The sequence below is a fragment of the Macrotis lagotis genome, chromosome 3, assembly GCF_037893015.1.
Source record: "Macrotis lagotis isolate mMagLag1 chromosome 3, bilby.v1.9.chrom.fasta, whole genome shotgun sequence".
In the NCBI taxonomy this organism is placed as follows: domain Eukaryota; kingdom Metazoa; phylum Chordata; class Mammalia; order Peramelemorphia; family Peramelidae; genus Macrotis; species Macrotis lagotis.
The window spans coordinates 160,909,576-160,937,015 of NC_133660.1; the positions used below are offsets into that span (position 1 = coordinate 160,909,576).

General features: G+C 35.8%; 1 protein-coding gene across 1 annotated transcript in view; it reads right to left on the reverse strand.

The window, feature by feature from the left end:
* REST (RE1 silencing transcription factor) overlaps positions 1 to 27,388 on the reverse strand; it is a 136,374-nt gene extending 108,986 nt beyond the window's left edge. Inside the window, exons 1-2 of the mRNA XM_074229357.1 lie at positions 27,100 to 27,388; positions 23,958 to 24,064 (exon numbers count right to left, since the gene is read on the reverse strand). Coding sequence (XP_074085458.1) covers positions 23,958 to 24,046 — 89 coding nt within the window. The 5' untranslated portion in view covers positions 24,047 to 24,064; positions 27,100 to 27,388. The remainder of the gene's footprint in view (positions 1 to 23,957; positions 24,065 to 27,099) is intronic.
* Positions 27,389 to 27,440: the final 52 nt, after the last annotated feature.

The window sequence follows — 27,440 nt, forward strand, 5'->3', positions numbered from 1 at the left end:
GAGGCAAAGTTGAGCCAACACACAGTTGGCAGCAGTGGAACAGAAAAGAAGTGGGCAGCTTCCAGTGCAATTGTTCAGCTGGGTCAGGACATTCGCTAACATTAAGACCGGTTTGATGAAAATGATGGGGAAATATAGAAGCTGCTAATTGAAAAAATGAGAACTTCACAGAGTTACCAGCAAGGTAACTCATCCATTTCTAAGAAGACAACATTTAATTCCATCAAAAGTAAAGTACAAGTGAAGGATTCTTGGCTCAGTAAGAAGACAGATGAAATTCAGTTTTATGCAGATAGTAACAATCCAAAGTGCTTTTGTGACTCTTTGAAGATTATTAATGGGTCAAAGATTTATGGTGCATCTCATACTCAGTGCTGATGGAGCTGCATTGATTAGTCATTGGGACAAGATCCTAGAAAGATAAGCTGAACACTATTCTTAACAAATCATCATCAATCATTGCAGAAACCATTGACCATTTACCTCATGTTGAAGTCAATCCTTCCCTAGTTGAAGCTCCAACTGAAGAAGAGATTTTGAATGACATGCAGCTCCTTTTATGTGGCACCTGGTGCTAATCCTATTACAACTGAGATTTACAAGGTGAGGGGTCCCTTGCTCATACAAAAGCTGACTGAAATTTTCTAGTTTATATGACATGAAGAGGTTATCCCCCCAAAATTCAAAAATGCTTTTATTGTCCATCTTTATAAAGGTAAAGGGAATAATGTACTGTGAAAATTACAGGGGAGTTTCTCTTTTAGTCATTGCTGATAAGATTCATACCAGAGTCTTCCTATACAGGTTGATCCTTCACCTGGAAGATGGTCACCTCCCTGATCACTTCAGAAAATGTTGAGGAATAGTTGATGTGGTGTTTGCTGCTTAACAACTCAGGAAAACTTGCAAGAGAACAACAGAGGTTTTTATACAACATTTGCACATCTGACCAAGATCTTTGATATTGTCAGTCATGAGGGCTTATGGAAAATTAGGTCAAAATTTGATTGCCCAGAGAAGTTCAACAGTATTGCACATCAGCTTCATGACAACATGCTTGCCTGGGTTCTGGATAGTGGACAATGCTCTCAAGATTTCCCAGTCACCAGTGGAGTGAAACAAGGATATGTTCTTGCTCACATGCTTTTTGTCATGATATTTTAAGTCATTTTATTGAGGATGAACATGGCATCAAGGTCAGCTACAGCACTGATGGCAAATTCTAAAGTTTAAGCTAAAGTCCTGTTAAAAAATGTCAGGCAGCATCCATGGGAACTGGGGAAAACTCCAGGAAGAGTCACAAGACAAGGAATTCAATGCGCAAAGGCTTCTGGGCATCAACTTTGTCAAAGCACCAGACTAAGAGCCAGGTTGAACATCATAGCCCACTTAGTTCATCTCCCCTTATTTTTACTGATGAAGAAAAGTGAGATTAAGAGAGGTTAAATGACTTGCATAGCTTGAAAATAACTGATATGGGAACTCAAAAATCTAATAAAAATGATGTTGACAAATGCTCTTTACATGTAATTGGAAAAGAAAATAAAATTAAGAAAAAATGTGGAAATATGTTTAACATTATTGTACATGTACATTCTTTGCTGTCTTGGGGAAGGGAGAGAGGGAGAAAAATCTGGATCTCAAAACCCTACAAAAATGAATGCTGAAAATATCTGAGGTAAGATTTGAACACAGGTCTTTGCGACTCTAAGTCAGGAAGATAATATTGGTGAAGCCCTTAGAATTCTGTTTGGAACTTTTTGTAATGGGAAAAGAATTGGAAATTGAGGGGATGCCCATTAATTAAGTGAAATATGGTATATGAATGCTATGAAGTACTAGTGTTCTTTAAGAAACCATGAATAGTCAGATTTTAGAGGAAATATGGAAAAAATTGCATGAACTGATGCTGATCTAAGGGAGTAGAACCAAGAGAACATTGTGAGTTGATCAACTATGATGGATGCAGCAACTCTCAGCAGTTCAGAGATCTAGGACAATCCTAGGAGAGACCTGTTATGGACAACATCATCTGCATTCAGAGGAAAACAAAACAACAAAGCCACAGAATCTGAAGATATCTTACATTCACTTTCCTAAAACTTCTTTTATGTTTTTTCCTTCCTATCCCATGGTTTTCTTTCCTTTTCCTTAGTTCTAATTCCTCATACACAAAATGACTAATATGTATATATGTTAAACACAAATGTGCATATATAACTTTTACCAGACTGTTCATTGCCAAGGGAGGGTGGTAGAAAAATGTGTTATTTATAAATATGCAAGTGGATAAATGTTGAAAATCTTCCATAACATGTAATTGAAAAAAATAAAATATCAATTAAAAAAGAACACTGCTTGGCACCTAATGGGTGCTTAATAAATATCTGTTTTCTTCCTCCCCTTTCCCTCTTTCCCACTCCAAATATGGCATTATATTATATATATAATATTATAATATAAATTATATATAAAATTAGATCATATATATTATATGTATACATTATATTCCTAGTCATTAGTTTTCTATGATTTATTATTTTAACACTTTCCTTCTTTGAAAAAAAATGATACTATCATAGGATTAAGGGGTTCAAGGGACCAACAAGTCCAAACTCATTTTACAGAAGAGGAAACTGAGAAAGGTCAATTGATTTACCTAAAATCACATAGGTAGCAGGTGACAGACAGATCCAAAGTTCAAATTTAGCTCCTTTGACTCCTCTAATGTCTTTTTTAAAAAAAATCAATAAATTAGTCAATAAACATTTATTAAGTGTATTTTATGTTCCAGGCACCGTGCCAAGTACAGAAAATTCAAAGAAAGACAAAAATGGTTCTTACCCTCAAGAAGGCTACATTCTACATTTTATTTTATTCTGACCCAAACAAATATGAAATTGAACATTTCCATTTTACAAAATAGAGAAGAAAAAGAGGACTGACACTATTGATTAGAGAAATACAAATTAAAACAACTCCGAGGTACCACTTACATTCATCAGTTTGGTTAATATCATAGAAAATGAGAATGAAAAATGTTGGAGGGGATTGGGAAAATTGGGACACTGTTGGTGGAGTTGGGATACACTGTTGTGTTGTCAACTGATCTAGTCATTCTGGACAACAGTTTGGTACCTTGTTGTTCAAAGGATATAAAACTATGCATATCCTTTTATGAGGGGAGGTCCTACAGTTTTGTTTTGTTTTTTAGGTTTTTGCAAGGCAATGGAATTAAGTGGCTTGCCCAAGGCCACACAGCTAGGTAGTTGTTTAGTGTCTGAGGCTGGATTTGAACTCAGGTACTCCTGACTCCAGGGCTGGTGTTCTATCCACTGTGCCACCTAGCCACCCCCCATATCCTTTTATGAAACATTTATTCTATGATCCCAAAGACATCATAAAAAAGAGAAAAGAACCTACATGTACAAAACTATTTATAGTTGCTCATTTTGTAGAGGCAAGGAATTGGAAATTGAGGGGATGTCCATCAATTGGGGAATGGCTGAATGTGCTGTGGTACATGATTATGATGATAAACTGTTGTGCTATAGGAAATGATGAGCAAGATGGTTTCAAAAATACTTGGGGAGACTTATATGAACTGATGCAGAGTGAAGAACTAGGAGATCACTGTACATAGTAACAGCAATATTATACAATGATCAAATGTGAATAATAGCTACTCTCAGCAATATCTCAAGACAATTGCGAATACTTATGATGAACAATGCTGTCCACGTTTACAGAAAGAACTGATGGAGTCTGAATGTAGATCAAAGCATACTTCTATTTTTTTTTTTAGATTTTTCAAGGCAATAGGGTTAAGTGGCTTGCCCAAGGCCACAGGGCTAGATAATTATTAAGTGTCTGAGGTCAGATTTGAACCCAGGTACTTCTGACTCCAAGGCCGGTGCTCTATCCACTGCTCCACCTAGCCGCCCCTCAAAGCATACTTCTAAAACTTTATTTTTCTTGTTTTTTTTTAAATAGATGACTAATCTAGAAACACTTTTCGAATAACTGCAAATGTATAACCTTTATAAAATTGCTTGACTTCTTTGGAGGGGAGAGAAGGGAGAAAATTTGGAGCTCAAAATAAAAAGAAGAATGTTAAAAATTTTTCCATGCAATTGAGAAAAAAGAAAGTAAGAAAGAAAAAAGATGTATGTGAAACCAAGGATCTCTATTAGTAATGTGGCTTGCTTTTACTTTTAAATATATGCTAAATTCAATGTGTAACTTTCTTTTTATTCTCTGAATGTAGCAAACATGAAATAAGACGAACATTTCCCACATAAAAAAAAAACAGAACAAAAAAAAGATTGCACATGTGGCCACAAATCTACACCATATGCAGCCCATGTGTTTTCTCCAAGTAGAAAACAAAATCAGCAGGTTCTGTTTGTTTCAAGCTGTCCTGCTTCTCTACGTGTCCTACTGACCTTCTTTCAGTTTGATTCTGTGGATTTAAAAAAAATGCTTCAATGACCTACTTTACCCCTAGCTTTTTGTTTTGGTAACTTTATCACTAGAGGTGAGGGAGATTAGATTTTTTTTTTTTTGGTTGACTCCAAAGGAAAGAACTAAAAGCAATAACTGAATATTGCAAAACCAAACTTCCTTTTACAATAAGAGGGAAATGAGTCTTTGAAAGGACTAACCATGTGCTTAATTAATAGTTGCGTTTTACAAATCTCTCATTTGATGCTCACAACAACCCTAAATAACTGGTGCTATTATCCCCATTTTTCAGTTGAGGAAACTGTAGCAGACAGTGCTTAAGTGACTTGCCTTGAGTTAGTTAAGCATCTGAGGCTAGAACTGAACTCGGGTCTTCCTGCCTGCAGGGCTACCTGTACCACCCAGCCTTCTAAAATAGAATGTGATGCTTCAGGCTTCCATAGTACCTAGGTATACAGTAGGTGCTTAATAAATGACTGATTGCTTCAGGAATTGATAGGTCCCCTCACAAGGGAGGTCTACAAGTAAGACCAAATCATTTTTGACATGTTGTAGAGGGAGATGTAGACATTAGGCAAAATGACCTCTGATTTTGAGATTCTATGATCCTGGGATATCGACATAAAATCAAGTGGGGATGGGGAGGAGATAAAGACAGGTGGGAATGGGGGTGATGAGGTAACTCTTGATTAGTTTAAAAAGTTGGGGTCCACTAGGTGGCAGTAGATGTTTCAGAATACACCAAGATGATAAAATAACCAATAAGTATTCCAAAAATCTTAGTGCGATTATTAGCTTTAATAGCTTAATAATTATGATGCTGATATAATATAATATTAATACAATAATATAACATTGCTTATATAATAATAATACATATCTTGCAAAATTTAAATATTAATAGCTTAAAATTCTACTAAAACTATTTTGGAACACCTTCCCCCCAAATAAAAGCTAGGGATCAATTAACATTAATGAATTGGGAAGGATTTATCAGCTATCTATCATGTATTCAGTCCTGGGTCCGGCAGGAGTAGAAGAATTGGTTCCTCTATTTGAGAAGTTTAAAATGGCTAGGGATGTCCATCTTTCTTTTTCCTGTGAATAGTTAGCTCCTCATCCCTCTGGAGCATGGGCAGGTATTCTCTGCCTGCTTTGAACAGTGTGGAAGTCTGTCACCTCCCCTCTCTATTGGTTGTTGAGCTGAAAAAAAAGTTAGTATTGTCTAATGATATCAGGGAGAAGAGGCAACTTCCATATGCTCTTGGTTTCTGTTTTTCAGGCAACAAGAGCAGATTCCAGTTAAGAGTGGAGAGAGAGGTCCTTCCCGACTTCATCATAATGGTGGTGGGGACCATGTGGAATAGAGACTCATCTAGTCAAGCTTATAAAGATGCTTAACTGACTCTGTCTTCCTTGTTATTCCTCATTTCCCTTCGAGGATAAGAAGATCTAGGAATATCTACAAGAAGTGGAAGATACTACCAAGTTGGTTGCAGGTATTGCGGACAGGTATTAAGGAAGCCAAGCCATTGGAAAGAATATCAGATTCAGTGATTGACCAGACTATGACCAATAGAGGAGAAATAGAAAGAGGTAATTAGCAGCCTTGCCAAGAAGCTGAATCTCAGCAAGGCCTGAATATTAGCCCTCTAACTGAATGTACTAGTTCCTGGATTCAGTTTTGATCATTCTATGATCTTTCATTGTTTTATTATTTTTATTTTATTTTTAATTTATGGATTAAAGCAAGCATTTCCATAACATGGTACAATAAAAAAAAAAGATGATTGGGGCAGCTAGGTGGCACCGTGGATAGAGCATCTCTCTAGAATCAGAATCCAGTCTCAGACAATACTTATTGAGCCATGTGACCTTGGGTAGGTCATTTAACCCTATTGCCTTGCAACCCCCCCAAGATGATAGTACATGAAACTTCAAATATACTCTGTACAACTAGCTATTTATTTCAAATACACAACAAAATTATCATGTAAATTTCTTTTTTTTCCTTCCTCTGGCCCCTCTCCAGAGATAACTACCATTGGATACAAATATGGGGGGGGGGAGTGTACACATACATATATGTAAAATTGCTCTATACATACTTCTTTTTATCTGTTCTTTCTCTGGATTTGAAAATAGTGTCTTTCTTCATATGTCATTTATAGTTAATTCGGGTCTTTATAATACTCAAAATAACATTCTCTCAAAGTCATTCTTAAAATCATATCACTTATTATTTTGCAATATTCTCTTGGTTCTGCCCATTTTGCTCTTCATTATTTCATGTGAGTTTTTCTGTGTTTTTCTAAATCATTGAGTTCATCATTTCTTATAGCACAGTAGTATTCAATCACAATCATATCCCACTTGTTCAGTCATTCCCCAATTGATGGGCATCCCTGTAATTTTCAGTTGTTATTAGAAAGAAAACTGCTATAAACATTTTAGAACATCTAGGTTCTTTTCCTTTTTCCCTAATCATCTTTAGATTGTTTAGCATTCCCTTTTTGGGGGTTAGAATCAATTCTTCCACACCTGACCTCTATTTTATAGGCTGGTATAGGTTTGCTTTTTCCCCTTGCACAGAAAAAAAAAAAAAAACTTAACCCATAACTTTCTATAATTAGCAACTCTATAAATAGCAAATTTCCTGGGAAATCCAAAGGTGTGTGTGGGGAAATAAAGCCCTAAGAAACTTAATTCCTCTATCAGAAAACAAGTGATCTCAGGGTAGTGAGCACAGGGTCAACTGTGGGGCTGCAGGTAAAGGACAGATTGGAGCCTTTTGCCAATTTGCTACTATGTTTGATGAACATTTTCAGGTTATCTTCTATAGAAGATGAAAGGTCCATAATGCTTTTCCATTTTCCAGATTATCAGGAAGAATGAAAAAGTTCCTGAAAAACTGAAAGAAATATTTCAAAGAAGAAAAAAACACAACAGCAAAAAAAAATGAATCAGTAAAACCAAAGGATAATATTAACTTGTGTCAGGATGTTGGAGGTTGGAAGAATGTGATACAGAGGAGGAAAGAGGATAGAGGAACATTTGGAATGGCCTGGTGTGACAGCTGGTCAAGAGTCCTGCATTCCTATCATTTAATCCATGGTTAATGTCAATTGTTTACTCAGACATTTTGTTTTTGTTTTTTTCCAAGGCAATAGGGTTAAGTGACTTGCCCAAGGTAACAAAGTTAGGTAGTTATTAAGTGTCTGAGACCACATTTGAACTCAGGTCCTCCTGACTCCAGGGTTGGTGCTCTATCCACTGTACCCACTGTATCCCCACCCCCCCTTTATTGTTTTAGACATCATTTTTCTTAACTTGCTGCTCACTTTCTGTATAAATGTTTCGGGACTGATGGAGTGCCCCAGGATTGGCCCTAGCAAGTCACTTAATGTCTCTGCACTTCAGTTTCCTCATATGTAAAATAGGGATAATATCACTTTCCTCCCAGAATTATTGTGAGGATTAAATGAAACAAAAATTGTAAAACTATATATATATATATATATATATATATATATATATATATATATATATAAGGCTCTATAGGAATGTTAGCTATTTATTATTATTATTATTATTATTATTATTATTATTATTATTATCATCATTTTATCTTTTACAAACTCTACTTTTCCACTTGTGCCCCAGAGGTCTTTATATTCTTGCATAAAACTTCATAATCCCTGGCAGGAGAATGGAAAAATAGAAAATTTAGGACAATTAAAATGGCATCACTATTGCTTAATGATATTAGCAAAATAAAACCCTTATTCAGTCTGTTGAAATTCCATCCATCTTCCAATTTTTAATGTAGTGTTACAACCTGAAAGTTCCATTAATAGAAAATTCTCATAATTTTTGTTGCTGGTTTCTGACTTGAGAATCCTTCCTTTTAGTTAATGTAGTACACTCTAGTTACAGCAGATGGCAGGAGCTCCTTGCTATTATGTGACAAGACATATAGAAAAACTAGGAAAAAAAGTGGTAAAACCAGAACTGGACAGTAAAAAACAACTTCTACAACAATTTATCATCCAAGCTGATCAAAAAACCTCTGCTTGGGCAGTTCTATTTCTGTTCTGATCAAGTGATTAGAGATGTTAGTGAAAACCTTATATTCATATAGCATTGTAAAGTTTGCAAATGATTTACATAAATTGTCTCACTGGAACTGAATTCATAAAAACCCTGTGAGATAGGTACCTACCACAGGTATCATTATCCCTATTTTACAGAAAAGTAAGCTGAAGCTAAAAGAGATTAAGTGGTCTGTCTATGCACACAACTGGTGTCTGAGGCAAGATTTGAATGGTGACTTTTCCAAATAAGAATTCCATGGTGTATTACTGAATCTTCACATTTTAAGTGGGAAAAAAATTCTTAGGTGAATTTTCAACCCAATTTTTACAGTACCTAGACTGTAAAAATAATATACATACAAAAGAATGATTTGAGAATCAACGTCTAAGGTTACAATTCCATATCAGATGCATGGATGAGGTAATATAAATTATTCTTTGCTGTAGAAAATACACTTGTCAATTGCTTCATGTTTAGAATTAGTAATATACCAAACAAAAGAATTTAGATTATGCTGATAGGGGGATTGTTAGCAAAAAAAAAAAGACTCAAGCAAGATTCCTCCTCCATATTCATAGTTTCTATACCCACAAAGAGAAGAAAAGGAGAATTTTTCCCTTCAAATACATCATTATAATTGCAAAATCAAGAGAAATATTGCCTAGAATTTATTTCAAAAAGAATTATATATGAGTTGTATACTATTTCTAAAACCGAAGCTAGTATGTATAGAAGAATAATATGAATGAAACTTAAATATTAAATGCAACTCGCACCTGCTACCTGGCAGCTGGTTGTTCAGTTGTTTCAGTCTGGTTGACTCTTTTTTTGTTGTTTGTTTTGTTGTTTGCTTTTTTGCAAGACAATAGGGTTAAGTGACTTGCCCAAGGCCTCACAGCTAGGTAATTATTAAGGTTCTGAGTCTGGATTTGAACTCAGCTGCCCCAATCTGGTTGACTCTTAATGACTCCATTTGAAATTTTCTTGGCAAGAGATACTAGAGTGAGTTGACATTTCCTTCTCCAGCTCATTTTACAATGGGGAAACTGAGGCAAACAGGTTTAAGTGTCATGCCCAGGGGCACACAGGAAGATGAGTCTTCTTGATTCCAGGTCCTGCACTCTCTGTTTACCTTGGTCTTTATTAGCTGGTAGCAAATTGTCCCCAATAACAGTTCTGACCTTGACTACATAGTATTTCTAACTCTTAGTTATACAATAACATACTTATCATTCTATTTAAATGACCTGCAAGAGGTTATGCAAAATTTTTTTGGATATTTTACTAGAATTTAATCATTATTTTTAGTTTTTTAGTGTTTTTATTATGAACTTGCAGACATTTTAAAAATGAGCATTCCAGGGTAGCTAGGCGGTGCAGTGGATAGAGCACTGGCCTTGGAGTCAGGAGGACCTGAGTTCAAATTGGGCCTCAGACATTTAATACCTACCTAGCCACGTGGCCTCGGACAAGTCACTTAACCCCATTGCCTTGCAAAACAAAATGAGCATTCCTATACGTGAAGGTTGAAAAAGAATACATGTGAGACTATGAACCTATTATAGTTTTAACAAATATACATTCTATTTAACTTGGCAGTTTCAATATTATCCTTCTGTGTGGGGTAAAGTTACCCCAAAAGAAATTCTCAGAGATTGGGTCTGAACTTTATTTACTTGCTCTCAAAAGGGTGCACTCACTGATAGAAAGCTGTGCTGAAAGTATAACAAATTTGGTTTAGATAGATTCTATCAGCAGTCCCCCCTCTTACCCCCAACTCTCTTCCCCTTTAGCTCTTTGGTTAGGTTTCAGGGGCTACAGTCTATTCACAGAAATTAACCCCAGCAACAGATGCAAAGAAAGGAATGCAATATTTTCTTTTTTTTTCCCCATTTTTGCATGACAATCGGGTTAAGTGACTTGCCTGAGGCCACACAGCTAGGTAATTATTAAGTGTCTGAGGCCGGATTTGAATTCAGGTAATCCTGACTCCAGGGCCAGTGCTCTATCCACTGCACTACCTAGCTGCCAAGCTAAAAAAAAAATGTCTTTCATATGAAGTATCTCAGCCTATTCCACCTCTCCTTTCTCTTACTCCCAGTACATTTCCCTTTGACTCCATTTTTACAATATATTATATCTTCAAATTCAGCTCTCTCCTGTGCTTCATCTATAAGAACTCCTTCTACCTGCTCTACCAAATAAGGAGGCTCATATGAGCATTACCAGCATCATTTTTCTATGTAGGAATACATGCAGTTCATCTTCAAGTCCCTCATAATTCACCCTTCTCCTCCACTCTCTGTGCTCCACCTGAGTTCTGCATTTGAAGGTTGAACTTTCTTTTCAGCTCTGGCCATTTCAGCAGGAACATTTGAAATTCCCCTGTTTCATTGAAAGTCCATCTTTTTCCTTGGAAGAAGATTTCAGTTTTGCTGGGTAGTTGATTCTTGGTTGCATTCCAAGCTCTTTTGCCTTCCAGAATATTATATTCCAAGCCCTAGAGCCCTTAATGTAGTTGCTGCTGAATCCTGTGTGATCCTGACTGCAGCTCTACGATGTTTGAATTGTGATCTTCTGGCTGTTTGTAATATTTTCTCTTTGACTTGGGAGTTCTGGAACTTGGCTTTAATATACCTGGGGGTTGTTTGGGGTTTTTTTTTTTTTGGATCTCTTTCTGGGGGAGATGGGTAGATTCTCTCAATTTCTATTTTGCTTTCTGCTTCTAGGATATCAGGGAAATTTTCCTATAGGAATTCTTTAAAAATGAGGTCAAGCCTCTTTTTTTTGATCATGACTTTCAGGTATCCCAATAATTTTTAAATTATCTTTCCTGAATCTGTTTTCCAGATCAATTGTTTCAGTTAAGGTATTCCACAATATTCAATATTCAAAACTAAATCTTTCAGAAATCTAGAAAGAGGCCCCAAATGTTCTAAGAACACACAAATACACAAAACTATTCCCAAATCATTTGAAAATTAGAAAAAACCTGGAATAATTTATTACAAAATATTATATTCCTTGCCACTCCCATATCATAAAATGAATTATAGATCTGCAGGTAAGACTATTCTGTTTTTTAATCCCAATATAAAAGAAAATTTAAAACAAGTATTTGAGTCCCTTTTTTGTAAAATCACATACCAAATGGAGCTATGAACTCATCCAACCTTTTTGGACAGCAATATGGAATTACATCCAAAGGGCAACAAAAATGTGCATACCCTTTGATCCAGCAATACCACTACTGGGTCTATACCTGAAGAGATTATGAAAAAGAATAAAAATGTCTCCTGGGAAAAAGATGGACTTTCAATGAAATAGGGGAATTTCAAATATTCCTGTTGAAACAACCAGAGCTGAACAGAAAGTTTGACCTTCAAATACAGGACTCAGGTAGAGCATAGAGAGTGGAGGAGAAGCATAAATTATGAGGGACTTAATGATAAACTGCATGTATTCCTACATAGAAAAATGATGCTGATAATGCTCATATGAGCTTCCTTATTTGGTAGAGCAGGTAAAAGGAGTTTTTATAGCTAGGTAATTATTAAGTGATTGAGGCCGCATTTGAACTCAGGTCCTCCTGACTACAGGGCTGGTGCTCTATCCACTGAGCCATCTAGATGACCTTTTTAAAATATTTTAATATTTTTAAATTTTAATTTAATTTTTCAATTATATTTAAAGATAGTTTTCAGCATTTGTTTTTTTTTGTAAGGCAAACGGGGTTAAGTGGCTTGCCCAAGGCCACACAGCTAGGTAATTATTAAGTGTCTGAGACTGGATTTGAACCCAGGTACTCCTGACTCCAAGGCCGGTGCTTTATCCACTATGCCACCTAGCCACCCCTCAGCATTTGTTTTTGTAAAATTTTCTCCCTCCCGTCTTTCCCTCTTGGGGATATCCCTACCCTGGGATATCAAGTAATCTGATATAGGTTAGACATGTATAATCATGGTATATATAGTTTTGTTATTAGTCATTTTCTGAAAGAACATCAGAACCAAGTGGGGGAACTACAGGAAGGAAAAAGCAAAAAACAAATTCAAAAAGGTGAAAGTAATATGTTTTGATCTGCATTCATATTCCATAGTTCTTTCTCCGAATGTGAATGGCATTTTCCATCATAGGCCTTTAAGAATTGTCTTTGATTGCCCTTTTGGTGAGAGTAATTGAGCCTTCTCATAGAGCACAGCACCCTCTCTGGTGAGGGCACTCCATGCTGGATAGCCCTGTGCTGGTGTCTCCCATGCTATGCAATCAATTCCAAGGTTCTTAAGATAGACCTTTAGGGTATCCTAGTATCACTTCTGACCCCCCTTGTGAATGCCCTAAGTTTTTCACAGAATAATCTTTTATGCAAGCATGCATATGACATTCTAACAACATGACCAGTCCATTATAGTTGATCTCTCTATAGTAATGTTGGAATGCTAGGCAGTTTAGCTTGGGAATGGACCTTAGTGTCTGGTATCTTCTCCCGCCAGGTGACCTTCTGAATCTTCTTAAGACAATTTAAATGGAAGCGATTCAGTTTCCTGACATGGTGATGGTTGACTGTCCAGCTTCACAGACACACAGCAGTGAGATCAGCACAATGGCTCTGTAGACCTTCAGTTTGGTAGTCAGTCTAATACCTCTTCTCTCTCACACTTTCTTTTGGAGCCTCCCAAATACTGAGCTAGCTCTGGCAATGTACTTATCAACCATATTGTTAATGTGAACTTCCTTGGAAAGGATGCCACAAAGAGAAGTGAACTTGTCCACAATACTCAAAACTTCTCCATTTGCTGAAATCGGTGGTTCCTCATATGGGTGGTGTGGGGCTGGTTGATGGAGCAACCGTGTTTTCTTGGTGTTGTTAGATCAAAATTATCATAAGCAGCAGAGAATCAATCCATTCTTTGTTGCATCTCAGCTTCAGAAGCTGCTTTGAGGGCACCATCATCTGCAAACAGAAGATCAAGCACCAACACTCCCTTCACTTGGTCTTGACTTTGTAACCTTTTCAAATTGAAGAATTTGCCATCAGTGCTGTAGCTGACCTTCTGGTCATGTTCATCCCCAGGATTAGATTGTGATCAGTCCAGCATTCTGCACCATAAATTGCCTTTGTCACTCTCACATCCTATCTGTCTCTTCTCCTTACAATCACATAGTCTATTAAATATCAATATTTGTTACAAGGGGGCATCCAGGAAGTTTTATTGTGTTAGGTAAATAGAAGACAGTTTTTGTGGGATGAGAATGTCACAAAATGCCCAAGTCTTCAGTAGTGATCATTGTTGTTTCTGCTTCCAACTCCATTCTTCCCAAGTCCTTCTGATAACATAGTTGAAAACATATGGGAGCAAGGACACATGCTTGTTTTGCTCCATTGGTGACTGGGAAATCTCGAGAGCACTATCCACTATCCAGAACCCAGGTATGCACACCATCATGGAACTAATGCACAATACTGATGAACTTCTCTGAGCATCCAAAGTTTGACATAATTTTCCATAAACACCCATGACTGAAAGATCTACAAATGTTGATACAGATCTCAGTTATGCTCTTGGAATTTTTTCTGGAGTTATCAGGCAGCAAACTCCATATAGACTGTTCCTCAACGCTTTCTGAAGTCACGCTGGCTCTCAGGGAGGTGATCATCTTCCAGATGAAGGATCAGCCTATTGAGAAGAATCTTACCAACAATGAATAGAAGAGAAATATCCCTGTGGGTGTCACAGGACAATTTATTCCCTTTACCTTTATAGAGATGGATGATAGCGGAATCCTTGAATTCTTGGGGAATAACCTCTTCATGTGATATAACCTAGAAAATGTCAGTCAGTTTTTGGATGAGCAATGAATCCTGCCACTCTGTAGATCTCAGCTGGAATAGAAAAAGTACCAGGTGCTTTGTCACTTGAAAGGAGCTTAATGGCCTTCAAAACCTCTTCTTCAGTTAGAACTTCAGCTGGGGATTGATAGACTTCAACTTGAGATAAATGGTCCATTGATTGATGCTCTATTAAGAACATTTTGGAAGTGTTCAGCCCATCTCTCTAGGATCATGTCCTGATCATTAATCAGTGTGGCTCCCTCAGCACTGAGTAGTTGAGATGCACCACATGTCTTTGACCCATAAATAGCCTTTAGGGCACCATAAATGCACTTTGGATTGTTACTATCTGCATATAACTGAATTTCATCTATCTTTTTACTGAGCCAAAAGTCCTAAACTTTCTTTTTTTTTTCTTTTTTTTTTTTTTAGGCTTTTGCAAGGCAAATGGGGTTAAGTGGCTTGCCCAAGGCCACACAGCTAGGTAATTATTAAGTGTCTGAGACCGGATCCAAACTCAGGTACTCCTGACTCCAGGGCCAGTGCTTTATCCACTACGCCACCTAGCCGCCCCAAGTCCTAAACTTTCACTAAACTTTTGCTGCCTTCTTAGAAATGGATGAACTATCCTGTTGGTAAACGCTGTGTAGTTCACAGTTTCCATTTACCAGCTTCTGTATTTCCCCATCATTTTCATCAAAGCAGTCTTGGTGTTTGCAAGTGTTCTGGCCCAGATGAGCAAATGCTGTATACTAAATCTCTAAAAGCTACCCACTCCTCTACTCCACTGTTGTTGGCTCAGATTTTCCTCCAAGTTAGTAACAAACTGTTCCTACTTAAAGAGACACTCTAATCTCTTGACATTAATTCTTCTAGTATTCATTTTGCCTTGGGGTTGTTGCTTTGGTTGAATGTGAATATTTAGTTTGGAGAGGATTAGATTGTGATCAGTCCAGCATTCTGCACCATAAATTGCCTTTGTCACTCTCACATCCTGTCTCTTCTCCTTACAATCACATAGTCTATTAAATATCAATGTTTGCTACAAGGGGGCATCCAGGAAGTTTTATTGTGTTAGGTAAATAGAAGACAGTTTTTGTGGGATGAGAATGTCACAAAATGCCCAAGTCTTCAGTAGTGATCATTGTTGTTTCTACTTCCAACTCCATTCTTCCCAAGTCCTCCCTGCCATGTCTGGTAATCCGAATCTACTCTAGTATTAAAGTCACCTGGAGTTTTAAGCTTATCCTCTCAGGGTCTCCTGGTCTTCATAAAATTTTTCTTTAACTTCATTAGTATTTGACATGGTGGGAGTAAAAGCACTGATGGTGGTGGCATGGTATTTTCCTGGAAGTGGCAATCTCATTGTCATGAGCCTGTCTTTTACTCCTTTAGATTAGTTTTCATTGCAAAACTCTAGCTTCACGATGCTCCCCTTCACTGCAGTCACTCCAGAAAAACATGTTTCCCACTTTGACTTCAGTAAACTGGCTTTCATTTGCCAGCCTTGTTTCACTCAAGGATGCCATTTGGATACCATACCTGCTGAATTCTCCTGCAATAAGAGCTATTTATCTTTCATATCTATAGAATTTTGTGTTGTCTGTGAGTGTGCACATGTTCCATGTACCAATGGTGTGTGGAATCTTCTTTGAAGAAGTTTTTGTAGATTTGTGTCTCAATTACACTGTGGGAATTGCCTCTTGTTGCAATAATAAGGCCAGAGCTGGGTAAGCAATTTTATTTTTTTATTTTTTAAATTTTATTTATTCTGAGTTGTACAATTTTCTCCCTAATCTTCCTTCCCTTCCCCCCACCCCAAAGCAGTTTGTTAGCTTTCACAATCTTTCCATGGTATACATTGATCTAAGTTGAATGTGATGAGAGAGAAATTGTATCCTTAAGGAAGAAAAATAAAGTATAAGAGATAGCAGAATTACATAATAAGATAATGGGTTTTCCTCCCTAAATTAAAGGTAATAGTCTTTGATCTTTTTTAAAACTAAGCAGATAAATTTTTAAAATTTAATTTATTATTTTTGTGTCTATTATTGTTCCTATTTTTTAAAAAAGATTTTATTTATTTTGAGTTTTACAATTTTTTCCCAAATCTTACTTTCCTCCCCCAACAGAAGGCAATTTGCCAGTCTTTATATTGTTTTGATGGTATACATTGATCCAAATTGAATGTGATGAGAGAGAAATCATATCCTTAAAGAAGAAACATTAAGTATAAGAGAAAGCAAGATCAGACAATAAGATAATCAGGTTTTTTTCCTAAATTTAATGTAAGAGTCCTTGGTCTTTGTTCAAACTCCACAGTTATTTCTCTGGATACAAATGGTATTCTCCATTGCAGACAGCCCCAAATTGTCCCTGATTGTTGCACTGATGGAATGAGCGAGTCCATCAAGGTTGATCATCACCCCCATGTTGCTGTTAGGGTGTACAGTGTTTTTCTGGTTCTTCTCATCTCACTCAGCATTAATTCATGCAAATCCCTCCAGGCTTCCCTGAATTCCCATCCCTCCTAGAGTCTAATAGGACAATAGTGTTCCATGACATATACATATATATATATATATATATATATATATATATATATATATATACATACATATATATATATACACCAGACTTTGCTAAGCCATTCCCCAATTGAAGGACATTTACTTGATTTCCAATTCTTTGCCACCACAAACAGGGCTGCTATGAATATTTTTGTACAAGTGATGTTTTTGCCATTTTTCATCATTTCTTCAAGGTATAGACCCAGTAGTGGTATTGCTGGATCAAAGGGTATGCACATTTTTGTTGCCCTTTGAAAGGTGTAGTTCCAAATTTCTCACCAGAAAGACTGGTTGAGTTCACAGTTCCACCAACAGTGTAATAGTGTTCCAGATTTCCCACAACCCTTCCAACAATGATCATTGTCCTTTCTGGTTATATTGGCCAATCTGAGAGGTGTGAGGTGGTACCTCAGAGAAGCTTTAATTTGCTTTTCTCTAATAAGTAATGATTTAGAGCAATTTTTCATATGACTATGGATTGCTTTGATCTCCTCATATGTAAATTGCTTTTGCATATCCTTTGACCATTTGTCAATTGGGGAATGGCTTTTTTTTTTAAATATGACTCAGTTTTCTGTATATTTTAGAAGTGAGCCCTTTGTCAGAAACAGTTGTAACAAGTGTTTCCCAGTTGACTACATTTCTTTTGATCTTGGTTACAGTGGTTTTATCTTTAATTTAATATAATCAAAATCATCTAGTTTGTTTTTAGTGATGTTCTCCTTGATGGATACTTTTCAAGAAACACTTGGGAAGCTAAAACAGAGAAGCTGAGGTACTCTGTTAAAATAAAAGACCTGGTTCTATCCCAGATAATATTCCCACCACACTTTCCCGGTCTAGGGAGAGAGGGTGTCCTACAAGATTCCTAAGTCCACCTGGGAACCCAGTAGACCTAACTAGATTCCACCATTTCCCCTACTATTTTGTATTTGTATCTCTCCTCAGTAGAGCTGGGGTTCTTTGCAATCTTTTTGTGAGTTTCATTTTCTTGAATCAATACTATTGGTATTTAGAATCTCTCCAAGTCTGTATTAAGGTTTTCTGCACTTATTTTTAATTAATCATCAATGTGTCTATTACCTTCTTCCATGAAGACTGAAGCCCAGTCATGTGTTTTATTCTATGTAGTTCTTGTCCATGTTCATTCACAGATCCTCCAAAATATTCTAAAAGTCTGTCTCTAGGCCATCAGAGAAGCATTGGGGGCAATTCATCTGTTAACTTTTATTCTTGGTTTTACTGAAGTGCCTCCATTTACTTGTCCAAGGGTTATGGTTGGAAGTAATTTAAAAGTGACTTGTGCCCCCCATATATACTTTGGAAATTTTAAGGTTCCACTGGGATAATATTTGCATGTGTAATTTTTAGGAATAAATTGGGATCGCTAAGAGTTCTAGATAATTAAAAGTTCTAGAAAAAGATCCAAATGCAATCTAGTACATTTTCTTCCCCCATTCAATTCTTATTCCAACTGATTGTCCAACTGCATTACTTACCCCAGATATATATGTTTGTGTATATACATGTAAATATGTGTATTCATATACATACATACACACATATACTGATGCATTAATTCAAAGGTGATGCAGTAGATAGAGTGCTGGACCTGGACTCATCTTCCTGAGTTCAAATCTGACTTCAAACAATTACTGGCTGTATGATCCTGGGCAAGTCCTTTAACTCTGTCTCAGTTTCCTCATCTATAAAATGAGCTGGAGAAGGAAATGGCAAAACTTTGCCATGAAAATTCCAAATGGGGTCTTGAAAAGTCGGAAATGATTGAACACCATCAATTGAACATACAAACTTTCCAATTCACGTTGTTCTTACTCACTGAAATCATGGGACTTTCAGGACATTTCAATTTTTTATGGGGCTAACGAGATCGAATATTGAATTGAGACTGACCCAGAAATGCAAAACACATGGTTGTCATAGTTGTGAGATCAATAGTTTTGGTTTACAAAACTAGATGTTCTTATCTAACTCTGCTGCCACATAAAAGGTGGAGGTTATAATAAAATTTAGCATTCAAGAACACAGAATCACCATATATTTTATTTTTTATTATATCTTTTTAGTTTTTAAACTTAAATAAAAATAAAAATACATTGTCTATGCACAGCAAAACATGAGAGAATTCATAATATGAATCAAAAATTTTCGTTTCAAAAAAGTCTATAAAATAAATACTACAAATTGTCTTCAAAATTGTCCATCCTACAGGGGCAGCTAGGTGGCGCAGTGGCTAGAGCACCAGCCCTGGAGTCAGGAGTACCTGAGTTCAAATTTGATCTCAGACACTTGATAATCACCTAACTGTGTGGCCTTGGGCAAGCATCTTAACCCCATTGCCTTGCAAAACAAAAACAAAAAAAAAAAAAAATTGTCCATCCTTTCTTTGCTCCCTCCTAGTTTTTCTTCTGTTCTCTGCTGTGTGTGTGTGTTCATTGTTTATTTTTTTCCCCTCCTTCCAAGGCTACAATTGAGTGTGGATATATATATATATATATATATATATATATATATATATATATATATATATATATGTATATATATATGTGTGTAAATACACACACACATTCCACATTCTTGTCCTTCATTATTGAAGAAGACTAAAATGAATATTATGTTAGAGACAAATTATAGTGTGTCCAACTGTGGCTGATCAGAACAATGTGAGGTTGCTATGTTCTACCACAGGTTGGACACAAATAGTCTGTGGAACACTTGGGATGGTTACTCTAAACTTATGTATTTCACATTCTCTTTGAGTTGCTTCAATTCTGCCTTCTTCATAGAGAGTAGATCTATATCCATATATATTTTTATATGTATACATATAAAATCATCCACATATATACATATTCATAGAGATCTATATATTTGATTTGTGTGTATCTTTCATTTTTATAACATTTCCTGAAAGCAACAACCCCTCCTCACTCCTCTATTTTACTTCTACTTTTTATCTCGCCTTCCTGTTCTTTAACCTCCCTGCCTTTCAAGACTTCTTCCCTTCTATGCCCCCTTCTTTATGTTGTATATACACCCTTAACTTATTTTCTCTGATTCAAAACTCTTCTATTTCCTCCTCTTATTTCTTTCTGAATTTAAAAGGCTTCTTTACATACATACATAAATACATATTCACACATATATGTATGTGTACATATATACAAATAAACACATCTCTCTCTATATTTATATATATATTATTCCCTCTTTAGCCCATTCCTGATGAAAGTAGTCTTCCAGCTCTCCTTCCCCATCTAATTCCTCTATTTTAATTTTTTCTATCACACCTCTTTGGTTTAAAATAACTTTTTTTAATGTTTTTCCCATACTTTTTTGCTTTTAAGACTTCCATCCTACTCAGCTCTACCCTAATCTTTCCTTCCAACTACCTAATTACTAATAACAATCTTGAACACATGGTTTACATCTCTATGTATAAACAGTAAATAATTTGTATTTATTGAGCCCCTTGTAATTAGTCTTTGATTTTTATCTTATATTTCTCTTGGATCTTGTCTGTCAAGTTTTCTATTAAGTTCAGGTCTTTTTGCAACAAAATCCTTAAAATCTGGCAATTCATTTATGTCCATTTTCTTTCCATTCAAGATAATGCTTAACTTTGCAGGGTGTGATATTTTTGGCTGTAATCCTAGTTCTTTGACCCTTCCATACATAGTGTTCCAAGACCTTTGGTCCTTTGATGTAGCTGCTGCTACACCTTTTCAATTCTAATTGTGACTCTGCCACATTTGAATTGTTTTTTTCTTGTTACTCTTAATATTTTCTCTTTAACTTGGGGGGTTTGGGGATTTTAGCCAGGATATTCCTGTTATTTTTCCTCCAGGATCCCTTTCAGGTATGATCAATGAATTTTTTCTATTCCTAATTTCCCTCTTGTTCTAACACTTCAGGATAATTTTCTTCAATTATTTTGTATTTTTGTATCAATATTCTTTTTTTGATCATAGTTTTCAGATAGTCTGATTATTTTTATGTTTCCTCTTCTTTATCTGATTATTTTCCTTATGAGGTGTTTCATATTCTCTTCTATTTTGTCATTCTTTATAATTTGTTTTATTATTTCTTTATAACTTGACTCCTCCTGCCCACTTCAAATTTTCAGGGAGTCATTTTCTTCCTTAAGATTCTGTATCTCCTTTACCAGTTGGTTAACTTCATAATCTTTTTTGGTTTTTTTCTGGAATTTCATTATTTTTTCTCCTTCAATCTCTCATATTTGGTTTTTGAAGTCTTTTTTTAGTTCTTCTTTGAATTCTTTTTGAGTACTCATTTGGAGTACTCTTTGGGTTGGGAAAGTCTTTTTTTTTTTTTTTTTTTTTTGCTTCAGTATCTTCCTATGAAGGTGAACTGTCCATGGTTGGGATTATTTTCCTTTGCCTACTCCTTTTTTAATTTAAATTTTTTTCTTTTTTAGCACCTTTTATTATTATATTCACCTCTAGTCCTGAAGTGAGGACATCATCCCTCTGGCCTCATGAGCTTTGTCCTGGGTCCAACCTCTGGACTCGTTTTCCCCTCTTAAATCACAGCTGGGGCCCCTCGGCTCACTAGGCAGGAAATGATTTTTTTCCCTAAGAACCCTTCAGTGACAATAATTTTCAGCTTTTCCCTTTTGGCCTGAAAGCAAAATTGAGATCTCAGTCCCCCTATAAGGGTTCCTAGCCAGCAGCATCCACATGCCACGGTTTCTGCACTCACCATGCATGGGCTGGTTCCTTTTTGACCACAGCTACTCAGAATCCTGACTCCTTATACTGTCTAGGAGATAAAAAGTCCTATCACTGAGGCCCATTCTATTTTCACCTTGAGGTGCTTTTTTGATTTGTGGAAAAAATCTGGAGAGCTTGGAATTTTCTGACCAATTCCTCCATCTTCCCAGTATCCTCTCTCCCCATTTATTTTCATACTCAGTTTTGTTCTGTGGTTGACATCTCTAAAAATCGGCTCATAAGATGAGATGTGGAATTCTCCTTCTCTGGAGTTTTCATAGAATTCCTGGTTAATAGTCACAACCATGACAACCAGTAGATATCTTTTCCTATCCTATCATTCAAGAAGGGCCATAATGATTACCTGAAGTACCCAGATAACTCAAGGAAAAAGTTATATTTGCCTTGTTCCCTCAAATACCTTGAATTATCCAGAGACCAATCCAAGTCTTAATTTCTCTTTGTGCTGAGCAAATCTGATTTAAGTTTGGTGAGTATTTTTTCAAAAGAGTCTTAAAGAAGAGGATGGTTTTCTTTACTGGAGACATGGAAAGAAAACTAGATTTTGGAATCAAAAGGTCCATATTCAACTCCTGGGTCTGCCAGTTCCTAGTTGTGTGGCTATCATCTCTATACAGTGATTCCCAGATTTATTTATCCAGCCCTAACTTTTTTCCTAGACTTGAGTCTGAAATTTCCAGCTGCTTATTAGATGTTTTGAATTGGATGTTTAGGAGACATCTTAAATTCAACATGTCCAAAGCAAAACTATTTGTTCCCCATTAGTCTTCTCCCTATTACTTTGAAGAGTGCCACCATTTTATCACCCAGAACAGATATGAAGCTCAATTGCTCTTTATTCTTTCTCACCTCCCCCATTCTCCCATATCCAATCTGTTGCCACATCCTGTTTTTCTTTGTTTTTTTTTTAAATTTTATTTATTTAAGGCAATGGGGTAAAGTTCAACTTGCCTTTATACTTGGAACTCTTTCTCTTCTTATTTTCACCTCCAAACTTCCCTATCTTCACGTCTCAGGTAAAACTCCTACTTTTACAAGAAACCTTTCCCGCTCCCCCTTAAAGCTAACACCTTTCCTTTGTTGATCATCTTAAATTTGCCCAGTATAGACCTTGTTTATACACAGTTATTTGCATGTTTTTTCCCTTTTCTCCCCCTTCCAGAAAGATATTTCATATAATGAGTATTTTTTAAGGAAAAGAAGAAAAAGAGGTAGAGAAAAGACAATTAGCAAAATCTGATCAATACATTAAAAAATTTGAAAAAATATTCAAAGTTCCATCCTTATAAACCTCCTACATCTGCAAAGGAGTTGGGGGATTCATCCATGAATGTTTTTTTTCCTGATTGTATCCATTTATATTGTGGCAGTCATTGTGTATATTATTCTCCTGGCTCTGCCTGCTTCACTCTGTATCAATTCATGCAAATCTTTCTATGCTTCCCTATAATCACAGTAATATTCTATTACATTAATATATTACAGTTTGTTTAGGTTTAGTTATTTCCCAATTAATAGATATCTACTTTATTTTCAGTTCTTTGCTACCATGCTGCTATAAACATTTTGATGAATCTATCGTGACTTTCTTTTTATCAGTGACTTCCTTGGGACATACATATGCCTGGTAGTGGAATCACTGGGCAAAAGAGTTTGGACATTTTAGTTTATTTGATGAATTCCAAATTGCTTTACAAATTGGTCATAATAAATCACAGTTCTATCAGCAATACCCTTGTGTGCTTATCTTCCCATAATCCCCCCCATACATATCTTTTGTCATTATTAACAATTGCTGAGTGGGAGATAAAATCTCAAGACTGTTTTGATTTGATTTCTTCTTATTTATGTTGAACATTCTTTCATCTAATTTTTTTAGAACAAGAAGATTTTGTAATATGGATGGATATTATGAATGGCAAATAATACAAATATAGTTAGTTTTTTTGGAGAAAATTTACCTCCGTAATGGGACCCTTTGGAAATACTCTTGTTTAACCATATTACTGGATAAAAATAATGCCACTTAAAACACAAACATTCTGCTCTTCAAGATACATTTGGAGAGAGGAAGACAGTACTTTACTTTTAAAAAAAAATGACCTCATGTTAAAGCTTGGTCATTTAAGTTTAAACAACATAAAATGAACTCACAATACATAGTTCTGATAATAGCTATAGTAGATTCATGGTGTGTTTGTGTTTTGAGAGCTAACTCACCCTCCTGGGATGGCAGTTGTATCACAGTCTAACTTGAGTTCTCGGCAGTCAGGACTGGAGAAGAATGTCAAACATGTTTTACAAATCATTTAAGTTGCCAGTGTTTCCTTTAAGTATATGAAGAAACAGTTAACAAAAGAAAGACTTAGCAGTTATTCTCACTTTTGAGCAAATATTTTTTATTTCTATTTCTGATTTATGTACTTGTCAAATTCATACACCTACAGTACAAAGTCTACTAACCTGTCACAAAGCATCAAAGCACAATTTTCCTATAATTTCTTAGGCAACTGCATTTTTCAGATTTTAATACTTATTCTTTTATATACATAAAAGAATATCATGTCAGCAGTTATTAAATATAAGAAATATAAATGGAACAACTGTATTCTAAAAATGCAGATGCTTATAACAACCATGTTTCTGGGGGAATTTTTGGAAATGAAAGAAAGCAAATAAATTCACCTGTAGGAAATGTGGTTTAAGTCTTTGGATTAAACAATAAACACTATAACCCCTCCAATGCCAAATTTTCATCAGAGAAAGCTGCTCATTATTGAATTTCCAGAAAATTCCCCTTTTCTACCATGGGACCTTAAAAACCCTATTCCAAACATCTGAAGATTTATAGCTATGAGGATGCCAATAGTCGCGATTGGCAGTCAGAAGAGAAAGAATGTCTGTAGATATATCTTACAGCATAGCATCTTTAGCTATCAGTTGATCAGTAAAAACCATTGGTGTACTAGAAGTACTATTAGAGGAGTATTGAAAACATTACCTGCCTGTTTGTGAGAGGACTTTCATGGCTAGGAAATTTTCTAACTAGAACATAAATTCCAGGACGTATCTTTTTTCTATTTTCAATGTTTTCAACTTTAAAAAATTCTACATGTAGAATTGATGAATTCCAAATTGTTATAGTCACAATAGAAGTTGAGTACACATGCACACACCATCAAGACAATGCTATTGGTTCAATAGTATTCCGAGAGGCTAGAAAACTTGTTAACTTTGAAAACCTTAGCAAAATAACTACATTTGTTTATAAACCATCTCTAAGTCCATAGACTCTTTTTTCCTTCTACTTTTTCTTCTCTTCTTCCTCCTCTTCTTCCTCCTGTTCCTTCTCATATTACAATTGGAGAATTTCACAATGAGCCTTAAGCATTGGTAGTGTCAAAAATTAGTGACCAAAAATTGTTAATAATTGTCACTCCCTCTGGATAGTTCTAGTAATGTCAGAATGCTACAATGCCCTGCAATTCCAACTCTTGGAGGGAATTTATGTTGAATTAAATCCCCTCCCTTGGGGTCTCCTATAAAGACAGCTTGAGCCAAATCAGCTGCCAAACTAATTTATGATGTTCTTGCATTCCCTATTAGGCTTCATAGAGCTTGAAGGACAAAAACAGTAAAAAAAAAAAAGTGGCTTTCTTGATTGGATTGTTGAGAGATGCTGGCATCTTGTGAGTGGGTTTTGGGACCTCATATCTCCTTTCCCTTTTTTCTTTTTTTTTCAAATCAATAAAATTTATTTTATAAAGGTAGAAAAAATAATAGCAAAAGTCATCTGGATGGACAAAAGGTCAAATATATCGAGGGAATCAATAAAAATCTCAATACATATTCTCAAACTTTTATTACAAAGTGGTAATTATCAGAACAATATGATTCCCTTTTTTTCTTAAAAGAATAAGAAACCACAAGCCTCTTGTTAAGACATACTCCAGGGTGTAAAGTTTTTGCCCCTGTTATCTGAACCAATCTACTCCTTCAAATGGAGTTTATTTTAAGACATTGTCTTTTTTTTTTTTATTGCATTTATGGCATGGCCCAGTCATGAGCATTGAATAATTCTCCAACTATTTTAAATATTAGTTATTTTTTTTAAAAGAAACACTTTGCTATATCAGTTCATGTAAGTCTTTCTATGCTTCTCTGTAATCACAGTGATATTCTATTATATTGATGTATTACAGCTTGTTTAGGTTAAGTTTAGGTTTAGTAATTTACTAATTAATAGAAAGAATTGAGTAGTTTGAACAAAGACCAAAGTCTATTATCTCTAATTTAAAAAAAGTTATCTTATGTAATCTTGCTGTCTCTTATACTTAATTTTTTCCTTAAGAATATAATTTCTCTCTTAACACATTCAATTCAGATCAGTGTATATCATGGAAACATGTTAAAGACCATTAGACTGTCTTCTGTGAGGGGTGGGGGAGGGAAGTGAGATTGGGAGAAAGTTGTAAAATTTAAAAATAAATTTAAAAAAGAATTATGCAATAATATGAAAACATAAAAAATAAAGTATTGGGGGAAAGTAAAAGAAGTACTTTGTAATCAAAGCTATACAAGTTTTTCTGTTGCTTTGTTAAATCACCTCCCCAAAATTTTATGAATTTTACAGTTAGCTTGATGATATTCCTTTATTATTATTCTCTTGGATTTTTGTCATTATATAGATGTGCTGTTGATATTATCATTATATAGATGTGCTGTTGATTTTCATTGGTTAATTTAGTAGCCCAAGACTTTATTGAAGATATTGTCTCAATATATTTACTTATTCCTCAGGATTTTCTAACATTCTTTCTTTATTTTTTTGCAAGGCAATGGGGTTAAGTGACTTGCCCAAGGTCACACAGCTAGATTAATTAAGTGTCCGAGGTCGGATTTGAACTCAGGTCCTCTTGACTCCGGGGCCGGTGCTCTATCCACTGAACCACCTAGCTGCCCCAATCACCAGCAATATAATGCAATATAAATAGTAATCTCAGGGTTTGATTTGGATTCAAGCCTGCCATGACTCAGTGATGTGAGGAAATCAACTTCTCTGGGATTCAGTTTCCTTATCTGTAATAGGAAGAGGATGAAATGGAAAGTTTCTAAGATTCCTTTCAATTCTAAACCTGGGATCCTACCCGCCTCAAGAATAGCTCTATGTGTACCCTTACCCTCAAAATGGAATCCCCTATTTTAGGGCAGTTCTTACTGTTAGTATCAGAAATCTGTCTTTGTTTACCACACATCCCTCCTGTCTTAAAAAAACAAACTACTAAATAAAAGAACAAATACAAAGTCATCAATTAAGATTGAACCTTTCTTATTTAAATAGCCCCTTTGAGGAAAAACCTACCTGAGCGCACACAAACTGGCTAAAGCCGAAGCTGTTTCTGGGGCTACGTGTACCCTTTGGATTTTCAAGGTGGCTAGTGTGCTTAGGTAGAGCTCCCTAAGATAGCTCAGGTAGTTGAGAGCATCCAACCGGAATGAAGGAAGGAAGGAATGATCTTTCTCCTATCCCTAGAAACTTCCCAGTTGCTGCCTGCCTTGCTTATTCTGGGCTCAATCACGCGCTAGTGGAGAACAGTCTTGGGGTACAGGTAGAGCGCTAACTCCGCCTTTCTCTCCCTCTGGTCCCTCTCCATCCCTGCCCCGCGGGCTCAGAGCTCTCTTGTGACGTAGGAGTGACCCCCA